The 21,140-nt window shown below is 44.4% G+C and overlaps 1 protein-coding gene across 4 annotated transcripts; it reads right to left on the minus strand.

Annotated features, from left to right (window-relative positions):
* Positions 1–4,720: 4,720 nt before the first annotated feature.
* YWHAH (tyrosine 3-monooxygenase/tryptophan 5-monooxygenase activation protein eta) lies at positions 4,721–20,324 on the minus strand. 4 transcript variants are annotated; one of them, XM_075898005.1, is made up of 5 exons: positions 20,124–20,243; positions 19,816–20,092; positions 19,242–19,347; positions 17,126–17,205; positions 4,721–6,440 (listed from the first exon to the last, which is right to left on the minus strand). In XM_075898005.1, exons 3-5 carry the CDS (start codon positions 19,252–19,254, stop codon positions 5,784–5,786), a joined length of 750 nt encoding a protein of 249 aa, XP_075754120.1. In that variant the 5' UTR covers positions 19,255–19,347; positions 19,816–20,092; positions 20,124–20,243; the 3' UTR covers positions 4,721–5,783. The 4 variants fall into 4 exon arrangements, with proteins under 4 accessions (XP_075754120.1, XP_006125493.1, XP_075754121.1 ...); XM_006125431.4 differs by lacking the exons at positions 17,126–17,205; positions 19,242–19,347; positions 19,816–20,092; positions 20,124–20,243 and adding an exon at positions 20,264–20,324; XM_075898006.1 differs by lacking the exons at positions 17,126–17,205; positions 19,242–19,347 and having other exon boundaries at positions 19,816–20,225.
* Between the last annotated feature and the right edge of the window lie 816 nt (positions 20,325–21,140).

Consider the following 21,140-nt stretch of genomic DNA (forward strand, 5'->3'; position numbering starts at 1 on the left):
TGGCATCAAAAGCCCTACCCTCCTCCCACCAAGTCACCACCTCTTGCTGCTACAGGGCATTGCCCACACCCTCTGCATCCCATCCCCCTCCCCAGGTCACAACTGCCTGCCTCCCATGCCCTGCATCCCCTCTTTTACCCCTCCCCTAGGCCAGAATCCTCTTCTGCACCCAGATCCCTTCCTCAACCCTGCACCCCATTCTCCTATCCCAGGTTATCTCCCAAACCCCTCTGCACCCCCACCATCCCTCTCCTAGGTCACAATTCCCTTAACAGCGCTGCACCCCCTTTTATACCCTTCCTCCAGTCAGAATCCTTTCCTGCAACCATGCCCCCTCTGGGTCTTTGCACACCAAACCCCCCACCTCAAGTCACAACCCCTTTCACTAAAACTCCTTCTCAGACCCTACGCTCTCCTGCACTCCAGTCCCTTACACCAAGCTCCCTTCTGCATCTGAACTCCATCCCAGACCCTGCCCCTCTTCCACAGAAAAGGGGAAGCTGTTGTCCACTAATCAAAGTCACATAGTGCCCCCAATCGAAAAGTATCGCCAGTCCCTACTCTCTATATAAAGTTGTGACATCCTTCAAGCACTTAGACTCCCACAATATCATTGAAAAATTGAATGACCAAGTGCTATGGACTAATACCAGGGCTGAATGCAATTAGCTTACAGAGGTAAATGAAAAGGCAAAGTTATTTTTGAAACAATCTTTGATGAGAGCAAAACAAAACCTTTTTTTTTATTTCTTGTAAGTAAACCGAATTGCTGAGTACTTAGCCCAAAAAGACTCAATCATCCTGCCAAAAACATTAGTATAGTCTATCATGTTAAATCTCTCACCCAGTGTTTCCCAAATGGTGTTCCGTGGAACCCTGGGGTTCTGCAAAGTGAAAAAAAGTGTTCAGCGAGAAAATTCCATTACAATAACATTTTATGATTTTTTGTAAATATATTTAAGCATTTATGAATTTTATTTAAAACAATTTTCATTTGTGTTTGCCGTAAGTGTCCCTGTGTAATGCTAGCTTAGCCAGAGTGGGGACGATGATGCCACTACTCAGCATTGAGCTGTCAGCCAGTCAGTGGTGCAATCACCTGTTATGTACCACCGTAAATCCCCATACTCACCCTCAGGGAGTGTGGAACACATGGGTTACTGAATATTAATATACTAGCACCGTGTCAAAGTTGAAGCTTCAGCTGTCAAACCAGTTGCTATTATTAGGGGGTTCTGCAAAATATTTTCACGTTTAAAAGGATTCCGTGGCCAAATAAAATTGGCTTTAGCCAAACTGAGGAATGTAAAACAACAATTATGTATGTTGTACAAATTTTTTTTTCCAGAATTTTTTTCTAGTTTTGCATTACTGAACCACGAACAGTAATGTTAGGCCAAGAGTAATAATTTATTTTCACCTACCTGGTAAAAACTACTTGATAGTATTCTTGCTATTTCTTTAACAGAAAATGGCAGCTCTGCTCACCTGTACACAGCCCAAACTACCCATACTATAGATTTATTAGAAATTGGACTATCATGCTGAGAGGCTAGAGACATGAGTTTTTATCTAAAGGAAATGCAATGGGGAGTTTAGAAAAGTTTTCCAACAGACAGAATAGTTGCTCACCTTACATAAACATGGTTCTTAAGAGCTATGTTGTCTACGTGGATTCCATTACACATCTTCCTTCCCTGGTACTAGAATCCTACTCTTTTAGGATTCTGAACTATCAAAGGAAGAACTGAGGGACAATTCAGGCCACACTACACCCAGATAGAAAGACCTAATAACAAGCAGGATGCAGGGCCCAAACTCCAACACACAGTGCTGGCCAAAAAAAAACATGTAGCCCAAGAATGGCCATAAGGATAACACATCTTAAAGAACCATATTTACTGTAGAGAATGGGGGAAAGGGGAATCCTGCTTAGACTGCAGGAGAACCCTACCAAATGACTGTTTTGAAAAGGCATGGCCCAAGATCCATACAGTAACAGCTAGTACAGCTCCTCCTGTGGAAAGCGTTGATGTGGATAGGTGGCTCAAACCTGTTAAGGTTTGTGTTCTTATGTTTCTGCCTGACCGTTAACCCTTTCAGCAAACATGAATGACAGCATGTTCCTGATTTTGTCCTTTTAAGGCAGGACTACTCAACACCCAGACCATGGTCCATTTGGGGGGCTGGTGTGGCCCATGGTGGGATTTGGATTTACATAGGGCTCAACATACGGTGGTGGGAGCCAAAATAAAAAAAAGTAGTCAATATAATGGTCTTGTTGATAATGCGTGTTAGTAGTTAAATTCCTAGACTGTCATTGCTCATTAAAAATTCTGTCATAGGGATAGAAATCAGGTAAATATTGCATTTTATTAATATCAGAATTGACTTACATGGGGCCTATGTGTTGTGTAAGAAGCTACTTGCTTGTGCACACACACACACACACACACATGCAACCACACTTAAGTTGTAGCCCTTGGCATAGGCTGCAAGTATCATTGTGGCCCCCGGGGCTTCCAAAGTTGAGTAGCCCTATTTTAAGGTATTCAAATATCCTTAAACTTCACATATTTGATGTAGTACTAGTTGAGGCTTGAAGAAAGCTAGGATATGAATGGAACTCATTGTGGGCAGATACAGTATTTGTAATTACGCTTCAGAATAACTGTCTTTATGATACATTGTATAAGGGGAAACCTGTCCTGCAGTGTCAATTCTCCCCTACCCTCCAACGTGATGTAACAGGAGTCAAAAAGCCAGTCTTCATTGTTAGGTAGTAAAGGGAACAGGTGATTAAGTTTCTAATGTTTCAACAGAAGAATTCACCAACAATATTAATATTACACTGAGGTTACAAGATGTATCAGTGAAAAAAATTGATAAAGAACCTAGATTAGTCCATCGGGGGGGGGGGGGGGGGAATAAGTACATCTAAATTAAGAGGTGAACTAAGTTTTTAAATCAGTAGTCCAGAGGTGGCTAACTCATTAGCCGAAGAGAGCCAAAACAGCAGTGGAAAAAATGTGGAGAGCCATACCAGAAATTTTGAGCAATTTTTGTTGGGGGGGGGGGGGGGGGAAGAGCCCCCCCCCGAGTTGAGAAAAAAAGACACTGCCCCTTTTAAAAGACAAGGCTTTTTGGCCACATCAGGCTCCCATCAGCCGCCGCCATCTTGGCACACCATTTTGATTCACCACACCAGACAGTTCCCCTGCCCCAGTGAGCACAAGGATTTGGAGGCCAGGGATTGTTTCTAGGGGAGCAGAGGTAGCTTTGTGAGCCACACTTTAAGGGGGGGGGAGGAGAGAAGAGCTGCATATAGCTCATGAGCTGTGGGTTGGCCACCCCTGCAATAGTCCAATCACTAATTTACACAATTCCTTCAAAACTACATTACACTGATTGTAATCTATAGGCTTTGAAAGAGGTTATGATAAAATCTCTAAGAGCTCAAGAAAATTGTTACCTCAGGGCATTCTTTCGTATTTGAAAAGTCATTTTCTCCTATATTCCTGCAAATGTTTAAGGGAAGTAGTATCATCACCTCACATACCACCTTTCCTGTTCATAGCCCCAGACAAATTTCCTCCCAGCCAAATCCATGCCAGAGTATTCACGTATCTTCAATTATAGTCTTCCACTGTCCAAAATAACTCTGGCAGGAAGTATACTCTTCAGTCCCTGTATGGCTACTACTTCCCCACCTATTAACTTCTTAGATCACTCCTCCTCCCTCCTCAGACTACTCACAGATTACCATACAACTGCTGTCTTCTCCTAGAAACTCCTGTAACCATTTTCAAAAGCTGTGTAGCACACAAACCGTATTAAGTTTTTAGTTGCATTGTAGACAGAAATAAAAGCATTTTTAATATGGCAACAGTATAACACAAAGGACAGAGCAGCAGCTGTTAATGAGTACAACAGCACTGCACAGCAGAAAATGAGTAGAGGGGTAAGTTTGCCACTTCATGAGTAGAAGATTCTATTCTGTACATATGACATCAGTAGCTATGAGCAACTGATTAGAAAAGCAGTGTGTCAAGCAATTCCTCTCAAACTTCTGGGGCTGATTGGCTAGTTGCTAAGTTAGGGAAAAAAGTGCCTTTATTCAGCCAAGATCCAGACAGCTCAACTCTACTCTGAGGCTCTGAGGAACTGCAGGGCTCTGAGGAACTGCAGGGGCTGGCTGGACAGCACATGTTCAATATGACCTCAGACTGAATTTAAAATCAGAAGGTTAGAGGAGAGGCTCGTTACAGATAAAAATGTGGCTGAGGTAACTCCTTAGTAGCTAACACTATACAACATGAGTGCATGATAATGCTATGGTTTCATTTAAAGAAACTTAAATCAGAATTCATTAAAGGGTATAAGAAACTCAGTTGTAGCTTCTAAGGAAATAAAATCCACAAGTCGTTATGGACAGAAGCAAAAAAATTCAATTTTTTTTACCTAATTAGTAAAACTAGCAGTATTATTTAGGATCTTGTAAACATTGATCAGTAGGCTTGCATTACAACTGCACTAGCAAGTTACTGCCCTGAATATACAACTGGCAGCCCCACTAGGAAATAGGAGAGCAATGTTACATGTTTAGTTTGGATTGCTATGTTCTCCATCAGTGTATTTAGTACAATCTAAGCTTTGCAAGTTGGACATCTCTATAAATCTCTATCTTTATGAAAAGAAGACAGGACAACTCCTACAGAGATAATATTCCTGAAGCAACATTTTATTTTATTCATTTAATTCCAAAACATTTAATTTAGGAGTCCGGCATCTCAGAGTCATCCATCTTAACAAGGGCTAACAGACGTGGTGCTGTCAGAATACACAGACAACTAAACAGCCAAAGAGTTTACAAAAAATAAATTCATGATTTTTTAAAACGGCAAAAAAGGTTACAAGTATCAAAACTTTTAAGTAGATGCATTGCAGTAAATGAAAGTCTGTGCACATCATAAGATAGAGGCAAAAAAACAAGCTGCTACCAAAACCTCACATTCTGAACAGTCTGTAAACTGATAGAGAATTAAGTTGTCACTTCACACCAGCCTTTTAACTGTTTTATCAGTTAAAAGATTTTAGGTGGCTAATTTGCAGATTCAGACTAACACGGCTAACCTTCTGATACAAAGCAAAAGCGGCGAGGAGGTGCCACAGGACTCCTCGCCACTAATTTGCTTTGCATGCACAAGATCTGCTTCATACAATACTATCAAGCTTGTTTCAAATAGAAAATTTAAAGATTAAATTTCTGATTAATTCACTTTCAATTTTTCTTGCCCATATCTAAAATGCCTCCTTAATATGCATCTTTCTGCACCATTCAAATTAAACTCTGATAAACAGGCAGATTAAAAAAAACCAATCAATTTAGCAATGTTCATGAAGACATATCTAAAACTGCCTGCTGATACCATGGACCGCAGGATCTGAACATCTGTGCTGACAATACAGATAGGCTTTGAATTAGATCAGGGTGAGGAACCTTTTTTTGGATCAGAGGCTGCTAACACATGGAGGAAAAAAAAAAAACATTGGGCCCAGGCTAGTAGATTTTGTACTCCAGCCCCATAGGGGGAACAGCATGGGGACTGAGGGGCCAGTGTTGGCTCCCCAATGATGAGGGGGAGCCTTGAGCCCCAGGTGCCGGATCTATGCAAGCCTTAGGTTCCCCACCCCTGCACTATATATTTAGTGAGACTGTGGCAAGGAAATATTGTGGGAAGGAAATAGTGAAGTGGATGAAGGAGGGCTGGAATGAAAGCCCTTTAGTTATTGCCCTCTCCTGCTTCCTCATCCTGCTGGTCACTTGTCCAGAGAGTGAGGTTGTCTCGGAGTAACTGCATGATAAGAGTGGAGTCCTTGTAGGAATCCTCATTTAGTGTGTCCAGCTCAGCTATGGCATCATCAAAGGCTTGTTTGGCTAAAAGGCAGGCCTGCTCAGGTGCATTCTGGATTTCATAATAGAACACAGAGAAGTTGAGTGCCAACCCAAGCCTTATTGGGTGAGTGGGCTGCATGTGCTCTTTGCTGATTTCAAAAGCCTCTTTATAGGCAATCTCTGATGCTTCCACAACACTGTTTTTCTTCTCACCACCAGCAACTTCTGCCAAGTAGCGGTAATAATCTCCTTTCATTTTCAGATAAAAGACCTTGCTCTCATATTGGAATTCATTGCAGTTTTTGATCAAGAACTTATCCAAGAGGGCCAAAACATCATTGCAGACTATCTCCAGCTCTTTTTCGATCTTCTCCCTGTATGCTTTAACTTTTTCCAGCTTCTTCTCATTCCCATCTGCCATAGTTTTTTGCTCTATGCTGCTGATGACTCGCCAGGAAGATCGCCTAGCCCCAACCACATTTTTGTAGGCTACAGATAACAGGTTTCTATCTTCATTAGAGAGGGGTTCATTCAGCTCAGTCACCTGCAAATACACAGAAAGATCAACTTAAAACGGGTAGGCTTTGAAGAACAACATGCAACCCTCATTCAGTATTTCCACCATATCAATTTAGAAACTGCAAGGGAAAACAAATCCTTCTAGATGGGTACTAACTCAAGGTGGGGTCCTTGGTCAGTTTAACTAGAACAGAAGACCTGAGTACAAGTCAATTCCTTTAAGAAAGAAAATTCCTATGTCAGTTTAAACCTTATAAATAACTTAGGAAGGTGTTATGGTAAATGTTTACTCTTTAAAGTAGTATTAAAGAGACTTCATTAAGAACAGCAATTGAACAGTGTACTTCTAACTATTTAAGAAAATAACTGATTTGGAAAGTCTTTCCAAAAAGGCCAACACACCATACACTTTTCCTACTGAATTCAAATGTTCAATACCACTCAAAAGCTCAATACAAGGCAGTGTCAGATATTTCAATTCCTCTCCATATTCAACCCTGCTGTTGGCTCTGCTGTGTGATGAAAAGATAGTATGCATGGCCATTAGATGAGAATTAAGTTGTACTGCACCACAGCACGTTCTACATTGCCTTAAAGAGCAACATTCATACAATCTGATTAAAATTTGTCCTGTTTTCAGTTAAAATGGGGATTACAACCTGGTATTTCAAAGCAGGCCAAGGGAGAAAGTTATATAAAATGGAGTCAATTGAAAGGTTCAAAAAGGTACAAGAACATCCCATGGGAGTAAGATAAAAATTGCCTAATGAATTGTTGCAGCTTTTATGCTGACCCAAGAGGATACAGTAGTATTTTTTAAATATTGCATGATTACAATACCTTTGACTTAGTATATATTTAAATTTCTAGATCAGGGGTGGCCAACCCATTACAGGCAAAGAGCCAAAATAGTTGTGCATATAGCACAGGGGTGGCTAACACATTTAACAGAGCCAAAACAGTGGCGGAACCCCCCCCCCCCCGAAGAGCCACACCAGAATTGTGAAGCAAACTAATTAAACCGAGGCTTCCCCTTTAAGATGTCTGCCATCATGGGTGCCATTTTTAAAACCCTGCAGCTCCGACCCAGTAAGCACAGGGAAGCTGGAGGGGCGCAGGCAGCGGAAAAAGGGGGGACTGCCCCTTTAAGAAATGCAGTTAAAAGCTTTTTGGCCACATCAGGCTCCTGCCAGGCACTATCAACTTGGAGATGCCATTTTGAATGGCCACACCAGATGACTCCCTTGCCTTGGTGAGCACAGGGAGCCTGGGGCTGTTTTCAGGGGCACAGGGGGGCTTCACGAGCCGCACTTTTGGGGGGAAGGAGGAGAAGAACTGAGGGCTGGCCACGGCTGTTCTAGACTATAGATTAGGATTAGTTCTATTTTAGCAACAATTGGAGGTTCTTAATTGGGGGGAGTGGGCAGATGGCTCTTGGTAAATGCTAAGTGGTTTGACTTGTGAGTCTACGATACTAAGCATGCTTTATAAACAACGTATCAAAACTTGTGATACCTGAGGAAAAAGATTAACCTGGCAAAGGAAATGTTGCTTCTCATTGCTACTGAGATGCAGCCAAAATGATTTCATAACTATTAAAAGAAATTTGTATATTTACATAGCAATGCTACAAATGTAAATCTTATCATTCTTACCAAATTTAAGATAACATTTCTAGAGTACTACAGTAACCCATAAACAATCCAAGAATGGTGTCTAGTTTCAGATACAAAATTCATCTTGATGAAAAATTAGAACGGTCATAGCAAGAACGGTTGCACCATATTTAGGATCTCTGTAGAGAAAGTAACTAACGTATTTAATAGCTTGCAACCCATTCCTCCATAACGCACTGCTTCTATATCTCAGTGACTCAGTTTGAGAGGCTTGTGCTCTCTATCACTTTCCAAGGCAGCCAATGGAAAACCAGATTCCAAATGGTATCTTCATTTAAAGAGAACAAGTTTGAATAAGATAACTCAAACAAAACTAACTGTTCTGTTTGCTATTTAGAAACACTACATACAATCTTTAGCCTTAGGCCATCATATCCATAGAATGCTTCTTAAAGCTAACGTACCCCATTAGCTGCTCATCTTCTTTCTGTGGCCGTGCCTCACTCACCTACGCAGGGCTTGTATCCACTACAGGATACATGCTGCAGCGCTCAAATCCACCAGCAGTCACTTTACCAAGTCTAATGAAGACTCACTGAATTGTCTGCCAATCACTCTCCTGTACACTCTTCAGTAAGTAGATTTTAGCTGTGTTGATCTGAGTTATGCTACCATAACTCAAACTGTATAACACAGATCAGTGTTTCTCAACCTTTTTTATAAAGTACCCCCAGTACTTAACAGTTTTCAGACAATTTTTTTTCTACCATTGCAACACATTTGTTTAAACAACTTAATCGTAGCTGTGCAGGCAATGAAATTTTTGGTTGTAAAAAATACAAAAGTAAGAAAGTGTTGTAAAACTTGAAACAAAAATTCCGTATTCTCCAAATTTCAGTTGTGTTGAGAGTAGTCTGGGAGGGTACATCAAGTACCTGAGGGTACTCGTACCACTGGCTGAGAAACACTGACAGATTAACCCAGTGGTCTCCAACCTTTTTAAGCACAAGATCACTTTTAGAATTTAAGTGTAATCCAAGATCTACCTCACACTCAAATACCCTTTCCCCGCCTCCTTTGTGCCCCTTCTGAGGCCCCACCCCTGCTCACTCCATCCTTCTTCACTTTCACCAGGCTGGGGCAGCAGGTTGGGGCACAGAATCTGGTCTTAGATTAAGGGATTTGTAGTTGAGAAGGGCTCTGAGCTGATCTTGGGGCAGGCCGTTGGGAGCACCGGAAGGGGTTCTAGGTGCAGGTTCTAGAAGCGTGTTTGGATGCAGGGGGTGCTTGGGGCTAGGGCAGGGGTTTAGGGTGCAGAAGGAGGTTCATGACTGGCATAGGGTTTCAGGATGTGGGCTCCAGCTGGGCCCTGCTTACCACAGGTGGCTCCTACATGGTGGTACAGTGGGGCTAGACTGGCTCATTTCTGCCTGGCACTACACCACTCCCAAATGCAAACTCCCTCCATCCCAAGCCTTATTGTATTCCCTCTCTTCTCTGTGGAGACAGGATACAGAGTGGGAGAGGGGGCACCTTGTTATCAGCACCCTCCTCTGCCCAACAAGCAGGAGGCTCCTGAGGAGAGAGATCCAAGGCAAAGGGTAGCAGTTGTGCACCAGTGAGGGGAGGGGCAGCTAAAGCCTCTGACAAGTAAGCCTGACTGGTTTGGCTAAGAGGCTATTAAGATCTACCAGCAGATGCTGATCTACTGGCTGGTGACCACTGGATTAACCACTTTGTAGTATAAGCCACCCTCAGTTTCCCTCTCCATTCATGGTCTCTTTTCACTTCCAAATTTAAGTAGCCACAATTCCCTACAACTGTGTGAATAAAAAATACAATCATCCCAACTTATATATGTTGTAAACTTCTCCAACATGGAGCATCTACATTTTTGACATAGGTGAACCTAAGTATTTTTAATGTGTTTGATAAGTGCTTACCATAAGGGGATCCTGCTCAGAATAAAAAGATGTTATGCATTATCAAAAAAGTTATTTGATCTTCAAGTTCTACATTTCTTGCATCTAGCCCTAACACTGAAATAAATTTAAGGTTTAGGTTAAGAACATGTTGTCTTCCAATAGTGGCCAATGCCAGGTGCCCCGGAGGGCATGAAGAGAACAGGTAATCCAGGTGATCCCATCCTGTCACCCATTCCCAGCCTCTAACAAACAGAGGCTAAGGACACCATTCCTACTCATCCTGGCTAATAATCATTGATGGAACTACCCTCCATAAATTTATCTGGTTCTCCTTTGAATCTTGTTAAAGACCTAGCTTTCACAACATACTCTGGCAAGTAGGAATGTGAAGGACTTGTCGACACACTAGTCAACTAGTAGGTCCTCCCCTCATTACTGCCTCTATCAGAAAACCTCCCCCGCCCCAGGCTCCACACAGCACTGCCGCTTTGAAATGTCTCTTATAGCCTGGGGCCAGCCAGGAGTCCCAAGCTGGCCTGGGCTGCATATGGCATTTCAAAGGGGCAGTGCTGCATGGAGCCCAGGGTCTGCTGCTTTGAAATGCTTTGTGCAGCCTGACACTGAGCTCCCTATAGTGTTTCAAAACAGCAGCACTGCATGGAGCCTGTGGTCAGCTGGGAGACTTAAGAGTTGACACCAGGCTCCATGCAGCACTGCTGCTTTGAAATACCATGGGGAACCCGGAGCCAGCAGGGGGCTGCTTGAGTTCCCTGCTGACCCATGCTCCCCGCAGTGCTTTTGCCTTTGAAGTGTAGCAACAGAAGTTTAGGCAAACTGCATCAACTATTCAATTAGCCAATTAATCAAAATTTTACACTGCTACTGGCAAGGAGTTTCACAGGTTGACCATGCATTTCATAAATCTCCCATTTAGTTTTGCAGCTTTGTTGTAAACATTTTGTAAATTAGTATAATTAAGCAGTATTTTTATTTAACTAAGGTGAGGTAGACTGACCACGGATGCTTGAATGATTAATGCTTAGTTCTGCCATGAGGTAAGGGGAAAGGGACTACATGACCTCTTGAGGTCTCCAATTCTGATTCTATGGTCTGTAAATTGTTTTATGTTGAGAATAGTCCACAATCCATGAATTTAAGAATACTGCAGACAATCTAGAAAGGTAATTTTGAAAGGTCCCTTCCAATCTAATGTTTTTAAAGATACAATTCTGCAACTATAAAGTGCATTATAACACTTACTTATAAAGTGCTTACTTACACAAAGCAATTTGACAAAAACAGAGCAACTCCATCTCCAATCATAACAGAAATTCAAGTTATGGACAGACTAACTCAAGCAAAAAATATTCTAGTTAATCACTCAGGAGACTGGTGCAAAAGTCAAACTGATCAGACCAGCACAGGAAAGCTCAAAGAGTCAACAGACATCAATGAAGAAAACTTTCCTTCTAAATGGTGAGAGCTAGAACCAAGTTTGGTGTGCCGCTTCCTCTTCTCCCAACTGGAAGCAAGGTCAGGGTTTGGTTCTGCCAGGAAAATGGGATGTGCTTGAAACTGGGTAGTTTCCCATAACATGAAAAAGGTAGCAGGAGAAAAAGGGGGGCAGTGAGCACAGTGGAGAGTTATCCTGCAGTGACCACTGGGGGCAGCCACACCAACAAGAGAATGGCTAACTGGGAATGGGGCTCTACCATCTTGCCTGCCACTGCCACTGGTAGAGTGGCCTCCCTGCCTAAAACCCCTCCCCTTGCATTCTCCACATCACTTCTGCAGGCCCTCCCACCCCCACCCCCAGGAGCACCAACAGGGTCAGCTAGCCCAACCCCTGCCAACCCTTACAGGACCCACTGGTAGCCCCCGCCACCTGCACTACTGGCCTACCCAACAGGGCCGCTGTGACCAAGCCTACGTGCCCCCTTGTTTCTCCATTCCCCAGCCATCATAGTGCCAGCGGGGGAGGCTGGCACAGACCTCCTACCCTGCCCAGGCCACGCCTGCGGGGGAGGTGGTGGTGCACCTACAGTAGCCCTTCTCCTCAAGCCAGGCCTGGGAAGAGACATGGGATAGCCTGTATGATCATCTTCCCCCAGGCCTAGGGAGCACAGGCAGGGGGAGATCTTGAAGGAAGCAAATATCTTGATTTCTTGTAAAGAAAAAAGATATTTATTGTGTGGGTACTTTTTTGCTGATTTTGGCTTTATTAGGTAGCTGAAAGAGAAAGTGCTTTTGTTAGAGAAGGTTTGTTCTGCTTTTTTCAAAAATTAGAAGATTTGTCCTTGAGGACTAAGGTTGAGAAAACCTTGTACACGGTTACACTAACGGAGGAGGCCTGCGTGTCTGGGTTCATGATATGCGGGAAGCTGGCTTAAAAGCCCTCTCCTTACACACACTGGCTTCCAGGGAGCCGACTGCCATCCCACGTGTAAACGCTGAAATTTTCAGTGATTACACAGTTAAATGGATTTTAACATTCCTGTTGAAGGCTACAGATAGAACAAGGAGGAGGATTTTAACAATGCAAGCGTCAAGGAAGTGATTGGATTTTCATTCTTGAACAGGTATCAACAGTTTTTAACTACAATATTTGAGAGAAGGATTTATCAAGGATTCAGCACCCATTCCTTTAATTAAGGGAAAAGAGAACTTCCAGAACACATCTGTAACCTGCAGAGGGTGTATGGGATGGTGGATTGGGGGATGGAGGGGAGGAGAGAGGTGAGAGTGTGCATGAGAGCTTTCAGGTTGCCTATACATCAGAGAAACAAATAAAATATAAACCAAATTTCTATTTTTTGCAGGGTACCTTTAACTTATCTCACTCAGTAGTGGGCCCAACATCACTTCCCCATTGCCTTTGTCAGACATGAGGAGAATGGAATCTTGGAAGTTATATGCTGAAGCTATGCAACACCATGACCCTTCAACCTGGAATAATATTCTCTATATGTTTTAGATAAGGAATACATACAAGTGAAAACCACACACATTTCCAAATCTGTCTGTCTGTCTGTCCCCTGCCTCGCCTCCCCCATCATGGGGTTATAATTAGATTAGTTTCATGCAGAAGCTGACATGGACATGGTTACCTTCAAAATATGTACTGGTACAGTCCTCTCAACTGTGAATACAATACAGTACGTGGTACATACAGTACTTTACATCCCAAGGCTGAACTGACCATCACTATTAAAGCTCAACACCATTCTGGAAAGGCCTATTTTTCCATTAAGGGCTCATGGAGTGGAGTAAAACTACTATGTAACCTCAAGTCTCTGGATTGTCAGTGTCAACATCTGAGGGAAACGGACTCAAGATTTGCAACTCAGCAGCACCTTGTGTTTGGAGGAGGCTACTGTGCACTGCTCTTGTTCTGCTGCTCATGGCATGAGTTCTCTACATTAGCGTTTCTCAATCATTTTGATAGCAGGGAATGGCTTTCTGCCTTCTTAACGTGCGACAAATCTCAAGGACTGGCACTAATCCACAAACTGATCCTTTTGAAACACACCCTGCCTTCCTCTGATCAAGTGAAGGGAGCCTCCTTCCTGATGTCATCCTGACCCTATGTGCATGCCACTTTTTCTGTCCAATTTCCTTCTCATTTGCATGAGTTTGGAAGTTTTGGTGGGGTTGTTTGGCCCTATTTTATTGTTCACACACACTGCTGTCCTTTCAGTTAGAAGGCTGCAAGCAACAACAGGTGAATATTTAACTGGAGTCCCCAGGTTCCAAATCATACTACTGTCGTTTATTTCATTGCATGAAGAGTGAGACCATCATAAGGGTTGCAGTTCTCAAGGAGTCACTTCCTGCTTTATGCACTACAGAAATAAAATTTGCTGTAGTAGTAGACAAAACATTCTGTAATGAAGCTGTTTGCCATGCCATAGATCACTTTTCAGTCTTCCCCATGTCCCTCATCGTTAAAAAATACTGGCTTAAAGACAGAAGGAAGCTTTCTTTCCCCCTATATCCACAGCCATCTCTTGCTGGAATAGAGTGCTCTTGAGTTTCAGTTAGTAAAATACAGGCAGTCCCCGACTTACGTCGGATCCGCAGTTACGAACGGGGCCCTCTCCCTGGTCTCCAGCAGACCAGGGAGAGGAAGCAAAGCGCCAGACGCGCGTCTGGGCTGTCTGCTGCCCGCGTGTTCCGCCGCTTTGCTCCCCGTCCTTCTGGTCTGCAGACCAGGGGGACGGGGAACAAAGCAGAGCAAAGCGGCGGAACACGCAGGCAGCGGACAGCCCAGACGCATCTGGGCTGTCTGCTGCCTGCTGTTCCGCCACTTTGCTCCCCGTCCCCCTGGTCTGTAGACCAGGGGGACGGGGAGCAAAGCAGAGCAAAGCCGCGGAGCCCGAGGGCAGCAGGACAGCCACGGCACGTCTGGGCTGTCCCACTGCCCCCGTGCTCCGCGGCTTTGCTCCCGACGCCTGTGGTACAGCAGCTGGGGCGCTGCCAGTTGGTCCTGTAGCGCCGCTCTGGGTGCTACTGGACCAACCCGGCAGCACCCCAGCTGCTCTGCCCCAGGCGTCCTGATTCAGCCACTGCTGGTCAGTTTCAGCAGCGGCTGAATCAGAACGCCTGGGGCAGAGCAGCACCCTAGCTGCTCTGCCCCAGGCATCCCCAAGTCAGCCGCTGCTGAAACTGACCAGCAGTGGCTGACTACAGGAAGCCCCTGCCCCGGGCTTCCTGGAATCAGCCGCTGATCAGTTTCAGCAGCAGCTGACTTGGGGATGCCTGGGGTTCTTAAGTTGAATCTGTATGTAAGTCGGAACTGGCATCCAGATTCAGCCGCTGTTGAAACTGATCAGTTTCAGCAGCGGCTGAATCTGGACGCCAGTTCCGACTTACATACAGATTCAACTTAAGAACAAACCTACAGTCCCTATCTTGTACGTAACCCGGGGACTGCCTGTTTACCTATTACCCCATAGTCAAAAAAAAACTTCCCACATTACCGTGACTTACCATAGCCATGGTAAGAGTTAGGAATGTTCAATTGTGGTTAATCAGCTAAATGAGTAGTTGATGGAGTTTCCATCAACTATTCAGTCAGACAATAACGGGTGGGGAAGGGGACTGCAGAGCCACAGCAGGGTTAGCTCCCGGGCCCAGAAGCTAACCCTGCTGTAGCTCTGCCTTTTAAACATATTAAGAGCTGCTCATCTTGTAATACAACTAAAGGAAGAGGCGCAATGTGGGGGACCAAGCATGAGCTGGAAATCAGCTGATTCCCAACTTGTACCTGGTGCCCATGCTATAACTCTGCCTCCCACAGCAACAGTGCTGGCACCAGCTCCTGCTCTCCCCCTTGTTTCTTCTCTCTGAGAGAGGCAGCAGGTGGTAGGGGATGGTAGGGGGTGGTAGCTGCTTACATCCCTAATAGAAGTATGATAAGGAGTCAATGAAGGTGTGTGTGTTCAGGAAGTTAACTCATGCTCTTATTCAGGTGTTGTCTCGTGATTCGTTTGAACTTTTGATTAATCCAAATATAAGTAGTCAACTATTCAGTAAAGTTCGGTAAAAAATGGCCAATTATTTTCAAGCACTAGTTTATTAGAACAGTAATAAAAAATGTCATGGTCCCCAATAAGATTAGCCTTAAATGAATATACTTCATTTAAAAAGAAAAAGTCAAATATCTGAGTTATTTTAACTGAGAAAAATACAATATAAAATGAAGTTCTAATCCTCCTCCCCACCAAAAAAAATGACACCATGCTACAATCAAAAATAGGCTAGCACCTATATCAGGATATTTTTTAGTGTTTATTATTTGACAGTCAAATATTCAGCAAGTAACTGACCAGTCAACCAACCTGGCAAGCTTACATCCACACACAAAATTCACTCACCGGAGTCTACCTGTGCTTTCAACTCAGGCTAGCTTGCCTGTCTGAAGGTCTAGACAAATTCAGGTGTCGGTTTTTAGTCAAGATGGTAACCCACCCACTGTGCAGTGGGGACAGATTAACTCATTTGAGTGCATAAATTCTCCAGTGCTTTGCCACAATTTGACATCCTTCTCCCCAGATCTGACCAACCAGTGACAAATTATCCCACAACTGTCTCATTCAGAGAGGCTCAGCTTACTGTAGCACAAAGAACATGGGATAAGACCCCACAAGTCTCTGAATCACACAGGTAACTGGGAGCATCAGTGATAACACAATAACTTGGTTATAGCTCTGTACTGTGGCTGCTCATTTGTAGGTAAAGACAACTTGGATGCCAATCCCACAAGTTGATTCTGCATTGAAGATATCCTTGCTATCAAACCAACAAAAAGCATTAAACTGAGGCAGGAAAAATTACAGCCCATAGGCAAGATCTGGCATATACCACAATACTCTAGGACCACCAATGTCCTATGGCTCAATGGGACCATGAGGCAGACTCCCTGCCTGCTGTGTTCCTCATGTTCCGCGCAAAGCAGCCACATGCTAGGGCCACCGGGTCTCTCCACTGAACACCCAGTAAGGTTTCCAGATGGAGGTAGTGCATGGAGACTCTGAGCATGCCGCACAGAGATGCACATGCTGGCCCCAGCAGATGGATACTTTGATCGGCATGTGGGGGCATGGCAGGCGAGGATCCTGGCCAGAGCTTGAACCTGACACTCCAGCCCTTCCTATACCCCAACTCCCTGCCCCAAGTCACAACTCAAAGCCTCTGCATCATGCCTCTTGGTCACAATTCCCTCCCAGACTCTGCACATCCTCCTACACCCCGCTTCCAGGTCAGAATCCTCTCCTGTACCCAAACCCTTTCCCAGATCCTGCACCTTCATCTACTGTCCCAGTTTACAACCCCCTCCTTCACCCTCCTGCATCCCAATCCCTTATCCAGAGCTCCCTCCTGGTGCCCAATTTTCATCCCAGGCCCCCACATACTCTTCATTAATATAAAAGTGTAGCCCTGGACCACTCATGAAATTCTTGGAGTGGCTCCTTATCAAAACCTATTGCTCACCCCTGCACTAGACAGTCCTGCAGCAGGCAGAGGTAGCACTTTGATAAAAAGCTTCCCTGATAACAGCTCCTCCACACAGAGTACTAGCAAAAAAGATCAGTGAAAAGAGAAAAGAACCAGAAGATGTAATACTGAAATCACAAAACTGTCAACATTATGTATCAGTGGTTCCCAACCTGTAGTCCACAACTGTACTGCTGGGGTCTGTGGGCCCAATCTTTACTTCTCTTTTTCTTCTTCCCCAGGGAAGCAGGGTCTGTGAAATTTTAATAGATTAAAAAGGCATCTGTATGATCGAAAAGGCTTGGAACCACTGCCTTATATGAAAAAGGAAATGTCAAAAGCTCCCTAGAAATGTAAAGTCCTATTATATTATTTAAGTCTGAAAATGGTGTGCCTACCATATTCATTAAAATGTTAGTTTACTGAAGCATTATAAAAAGATTTTATTAAATGAATGTGCCACACCCCTTAGCAAAATGCCATTTTAGAGAGATGCATTTGACTATTTCTCATGGAGGGAACTCTAGGGTGCCGAAAGAAAATCAAACTCACTAACTGTCACACTGCAGATTTATTTTCTTCTGTCTACATATCATGGTAGGTGGAGAAAGGCTAGCATTCAGCCAAGAAGAAAAATACTCAAAAGCAGTTACTGATTGTACTATTTCTTTAACAAATATACAGTATTTCCTATAAGGTTTAAATGATTAGAATTGCTACATCAGTTAGCTTTTTACAAAACTAGCATTAACCTTGAAACGTACTGCTAAAGCCTTTAGCCTCCTATTTCTCATATACACAAACTGAAATACAAATCCTACTTCCCATCTTTAAATCTGTGGGGTGTTTTTGCACCCTCATATTACATAAATAGCCTTAAACTAAGATTTTTTCCCAATTTACGTTTGTGTGTGCACTTGTCAGCGAAACTAATATGCAAAGAAAATATTTGCCTTTCTAGAGGGGTAGAGTTATTTTAAACTATGGAAGCTTTTTGCTTAGGTTATATGTAATGAAATTAGAGGAAATGCTAATTGTAAGCACCCATGTGGTACATTCCTTGTCATTTAAAATGTAGGCTCATAAAAACCACCTAGAACACCCTTGTATATTTGAGAAGTTACATCATGTTTTAGAATGAACGCCTGCAAAAAGTATGCTTATAAGCCTCATGTCTATAAAGAAACATTTTAACTTCCATCTTAATTTTGTTTAATTATTATGCATGGATTAAAAAAGTAATCACCGCCTCTGTCAAAATTCAATGCGCTAAGTCAAATGCTGAAGTTAGAGCCCTAAAGAAATTGCATCATCTTATGCATTATTGGAGGGTAAAGGAAATACGGCAAACAAAGTAGAAAGATTGACACAAAATGTAATGTTCAAAAATAGCAAAAAATGTTTACCATTTAAAATGATCTATTAGACAAACACTAATTATCTGCATAATTTCCTGCAAGATAGTAGCTACACTCTGCTTTTGATTTTATTGTCATACATTTCAATATTTAAAAAGGGAATTCTAAATAGTAAATATTTTTCAGCTATCATTTTTATATTTCTAAATTTATCCTAATTTTACAAAGTATTTCCTGGATCACCAATAGAGGTCACTAAAACCTGTACCTAGGCTTGTCCAAATAAGTGGGGGGAGCAGAGTAAAATTAACAACAAAAGGTATTTCTAAAGGTAGTCATTCCCATTCAATTAGCAAAATCTAGTCCTGCCATTCATATAGTTTATCACTTCAAACATAATAGCTCTGTCATAGACATATCCAAGAGCACTTGTATAAGAATTATATTAGCCATATATCAAGTTGTGCTGTACTATTCTGCATAGGAAGCTGACCATACAAATCAGTACAGAACAGAATTCAATAATTTTTAAACTTTTATTGTAAGGCATGGGATAGTAACTGGGGGGTGAATGTTTTATTCTGAATCTTGGATGGATTGATTTGCCATCTTATGGACGATACCTGAAACTTAATTCTTTGGAGTGGGTAATGTCTATTTAGACAGCACCACCTCACAACAGTGCTATGAACAAGCACCTTTGGGTGCTAAACATAATATAAATTAATATGACCAGATCAGTGAGACAGAACAGATGTGCTGGAAGGATGCCAAGTGTTAACATCAATATTCAGTTTTAAAAAACTACTCTTCAGTGACTCTCACGTATTAGTAAGAGAAGTTTAGATATTAGTTTGCTTGGCTAACTTCTTACCTGTTCAGTACACATTACTGTGAAACACTCCCTTTAAAAAGGGCAGGTTTAATCTACCTTTAAATGTCATTTGGATTCACTCCAGTATTCACAACTGTGTACAGGTAGTAGTCATTATAGTAAGCAAATTCTGCTGCAGCAGGGAGGCAAAGGCAGGCAAGTCCTGGGGAGTGCAAGAGCGGCGAGCTGTGAGTGTTTATGTCCCCATAGGCCGTAATTACACGCTCTCTGAATGAAAGCTGCCCAGGTCAGGGCGTAAGGCCTCGCGCCGGTCTTAGAGGCATCTAGCAAGGCCAGGGTGCTCTTGCCCTGCTAGGCTTCCCCAGACCCACCTGTGAGCACAGCAGCGCCCTCAGCGCGCGGCTTGAAGCCCGTTCCCAGGCGAGCCCCATGGCTCCAAGGTCAAACCCAGCATCCCCAGCCCAGCGCGGGGCGATGGGGAAGGTTCCCCCGGCAAGGACACGGCAGGGGGGTCCCCCAGCCCGGGCGCTTGCGGAGAGGGGCGGCCACACGCAGCCTCTGCCCGGCGCCCCGAGCCCCGCGGCGGAGCGAGAAGGCGCCACCCGTGACTGAGGAGACACGGCGCGTGGGTCGCGGTACGGGACACCCCCGCCGCATCCTCCCCACTCACCGCCTTCATGGCGGAGGCCATGTCGTCGTATCTCTCCGCCTGCTCGGCCAGGCGGGCTCGCTGCAGCAGCTGCTCTCGGTCCCCCATCGCCGCGTCCGTAGTAGCTGCCGGGCTGGGCTCTCCGGGGCTCCCCTCGCACGCGGGGGGGGGCGGAAGGGAGAGCGGGCGCTGCCGGTGGGGCGTGTGTGTGTGTGTGTGTGTGTGTGGGGAGGGGGGTTACCGCGCTCACTCCGCGGCAGTTGGTGCCTCGCGCTCAGGGCTCGGCGGCCGTTGGCGCCTCGCGCTCGCCGGGCAGCGGCCGTTGGCGCCTCGCGCTCAGCGGCTAGCAGGCACCTCAGCGACCGTTGCGGAGCGACACACAGGCGCGCGCGCTCGGCTCCCCCTCGAGCAGGGCGTTAACAACCTCGCGCGCCTACCTCTCGACCCGCTCCGCGCCTCGCGCACTTACCCGCCCTGCGCCTGCGCCCTGTGAAGGCATGGAGGGGGCGGGGTTGAGGAGACCGCAGGGGAGGGGTGGAGGCTCTGCGCCGCCTCGTTCTATTTCTAGGTGACGTCACTTACTATAAATAGCCACCCCCCCGGACGCGACTAGGGGGCGCAGGCATGCGCACTAGGAGTGGTGCATTTTATAGCTGCAAAGGTGGAGGTGGGAGACAGGGCGGGGTCATTGCCAAGCTGCTGAGGGAAGGAGGCGGTGCTGGGTGAGGCCCACCATGCACATAGTCTCACGCGACAGGCGGTGGCTGTCAATAACCCCTTGAGAAAGGGCGTGGCTGCTAGGAAATCCACTGACCATCCCCATTTGTCAATGCCCAGGCAGGCTCCCGCTGCTCGGTAGTGCCTAACATCATACAGCAGTATTACCTGGATGCCAGCAGCAATGGTGCAAAGCCTCCTACCTTGTCTTACAAATACCTGTGATTTTTCTCCTATCCACAATTGTGCTTTGTGCAGCACGTTTCTCCTTCCCGTATGCAGTCATGACTTGTGTGGTATTTGCTCCAGTGCATTTCTCCAGCAGAGGATTGTCACTGTGTATGAGTAATAAAACACAGTTCTTCTTTCAGTGTAAGCTTTGCATTTTTCACATACTTGTGTTTCATTTCACTGAAACCGGAGGTCAGATGAAAACCCGGATATCATGTATTAGGAACCTTTAATAATTGGGTTGGTGGGAATATGTCAGTTGCATCATGCTGCATACCTAAGTGATGTCACTAATTTATATTTTAGCATATATTTTGTTTTACAGTGATTAGATATTTACAGAATTCGCTAAATGATTTACACAAAAATTACCTCTAATAGGCAATATTATAGAAGTG

The sequence above is a fragment of the Pelodiscus sinensis genome, chromosome 15 (assembly GCF_049634645.1).
Source record: "Pelodiscus sinensis isolate JC-2024 chromosome 15, ASM4963464v1, whole genome shotgun sequence".
In the NCBI taxonomy this organism is placed as follows: domain Eukaryota; kingdom Metazoa; phylum Chordata; order Testudines; family Trionychidae; genus Pelodiscus; species Pelodiscus sinensis.

What these genes read in the sequence shown, in the direction of transcription:
- YWHAH (XM_075898005.1), bottom strand. An exon ending in AGTACAGTTGTGGACTACAG is followed by an intron (nt 6,441 to 17,125) that starts GTTGGGAACCAC and finishes GTGTATTTGCAG; the next exon opens with GTGACTGAGCTGAATGAACC.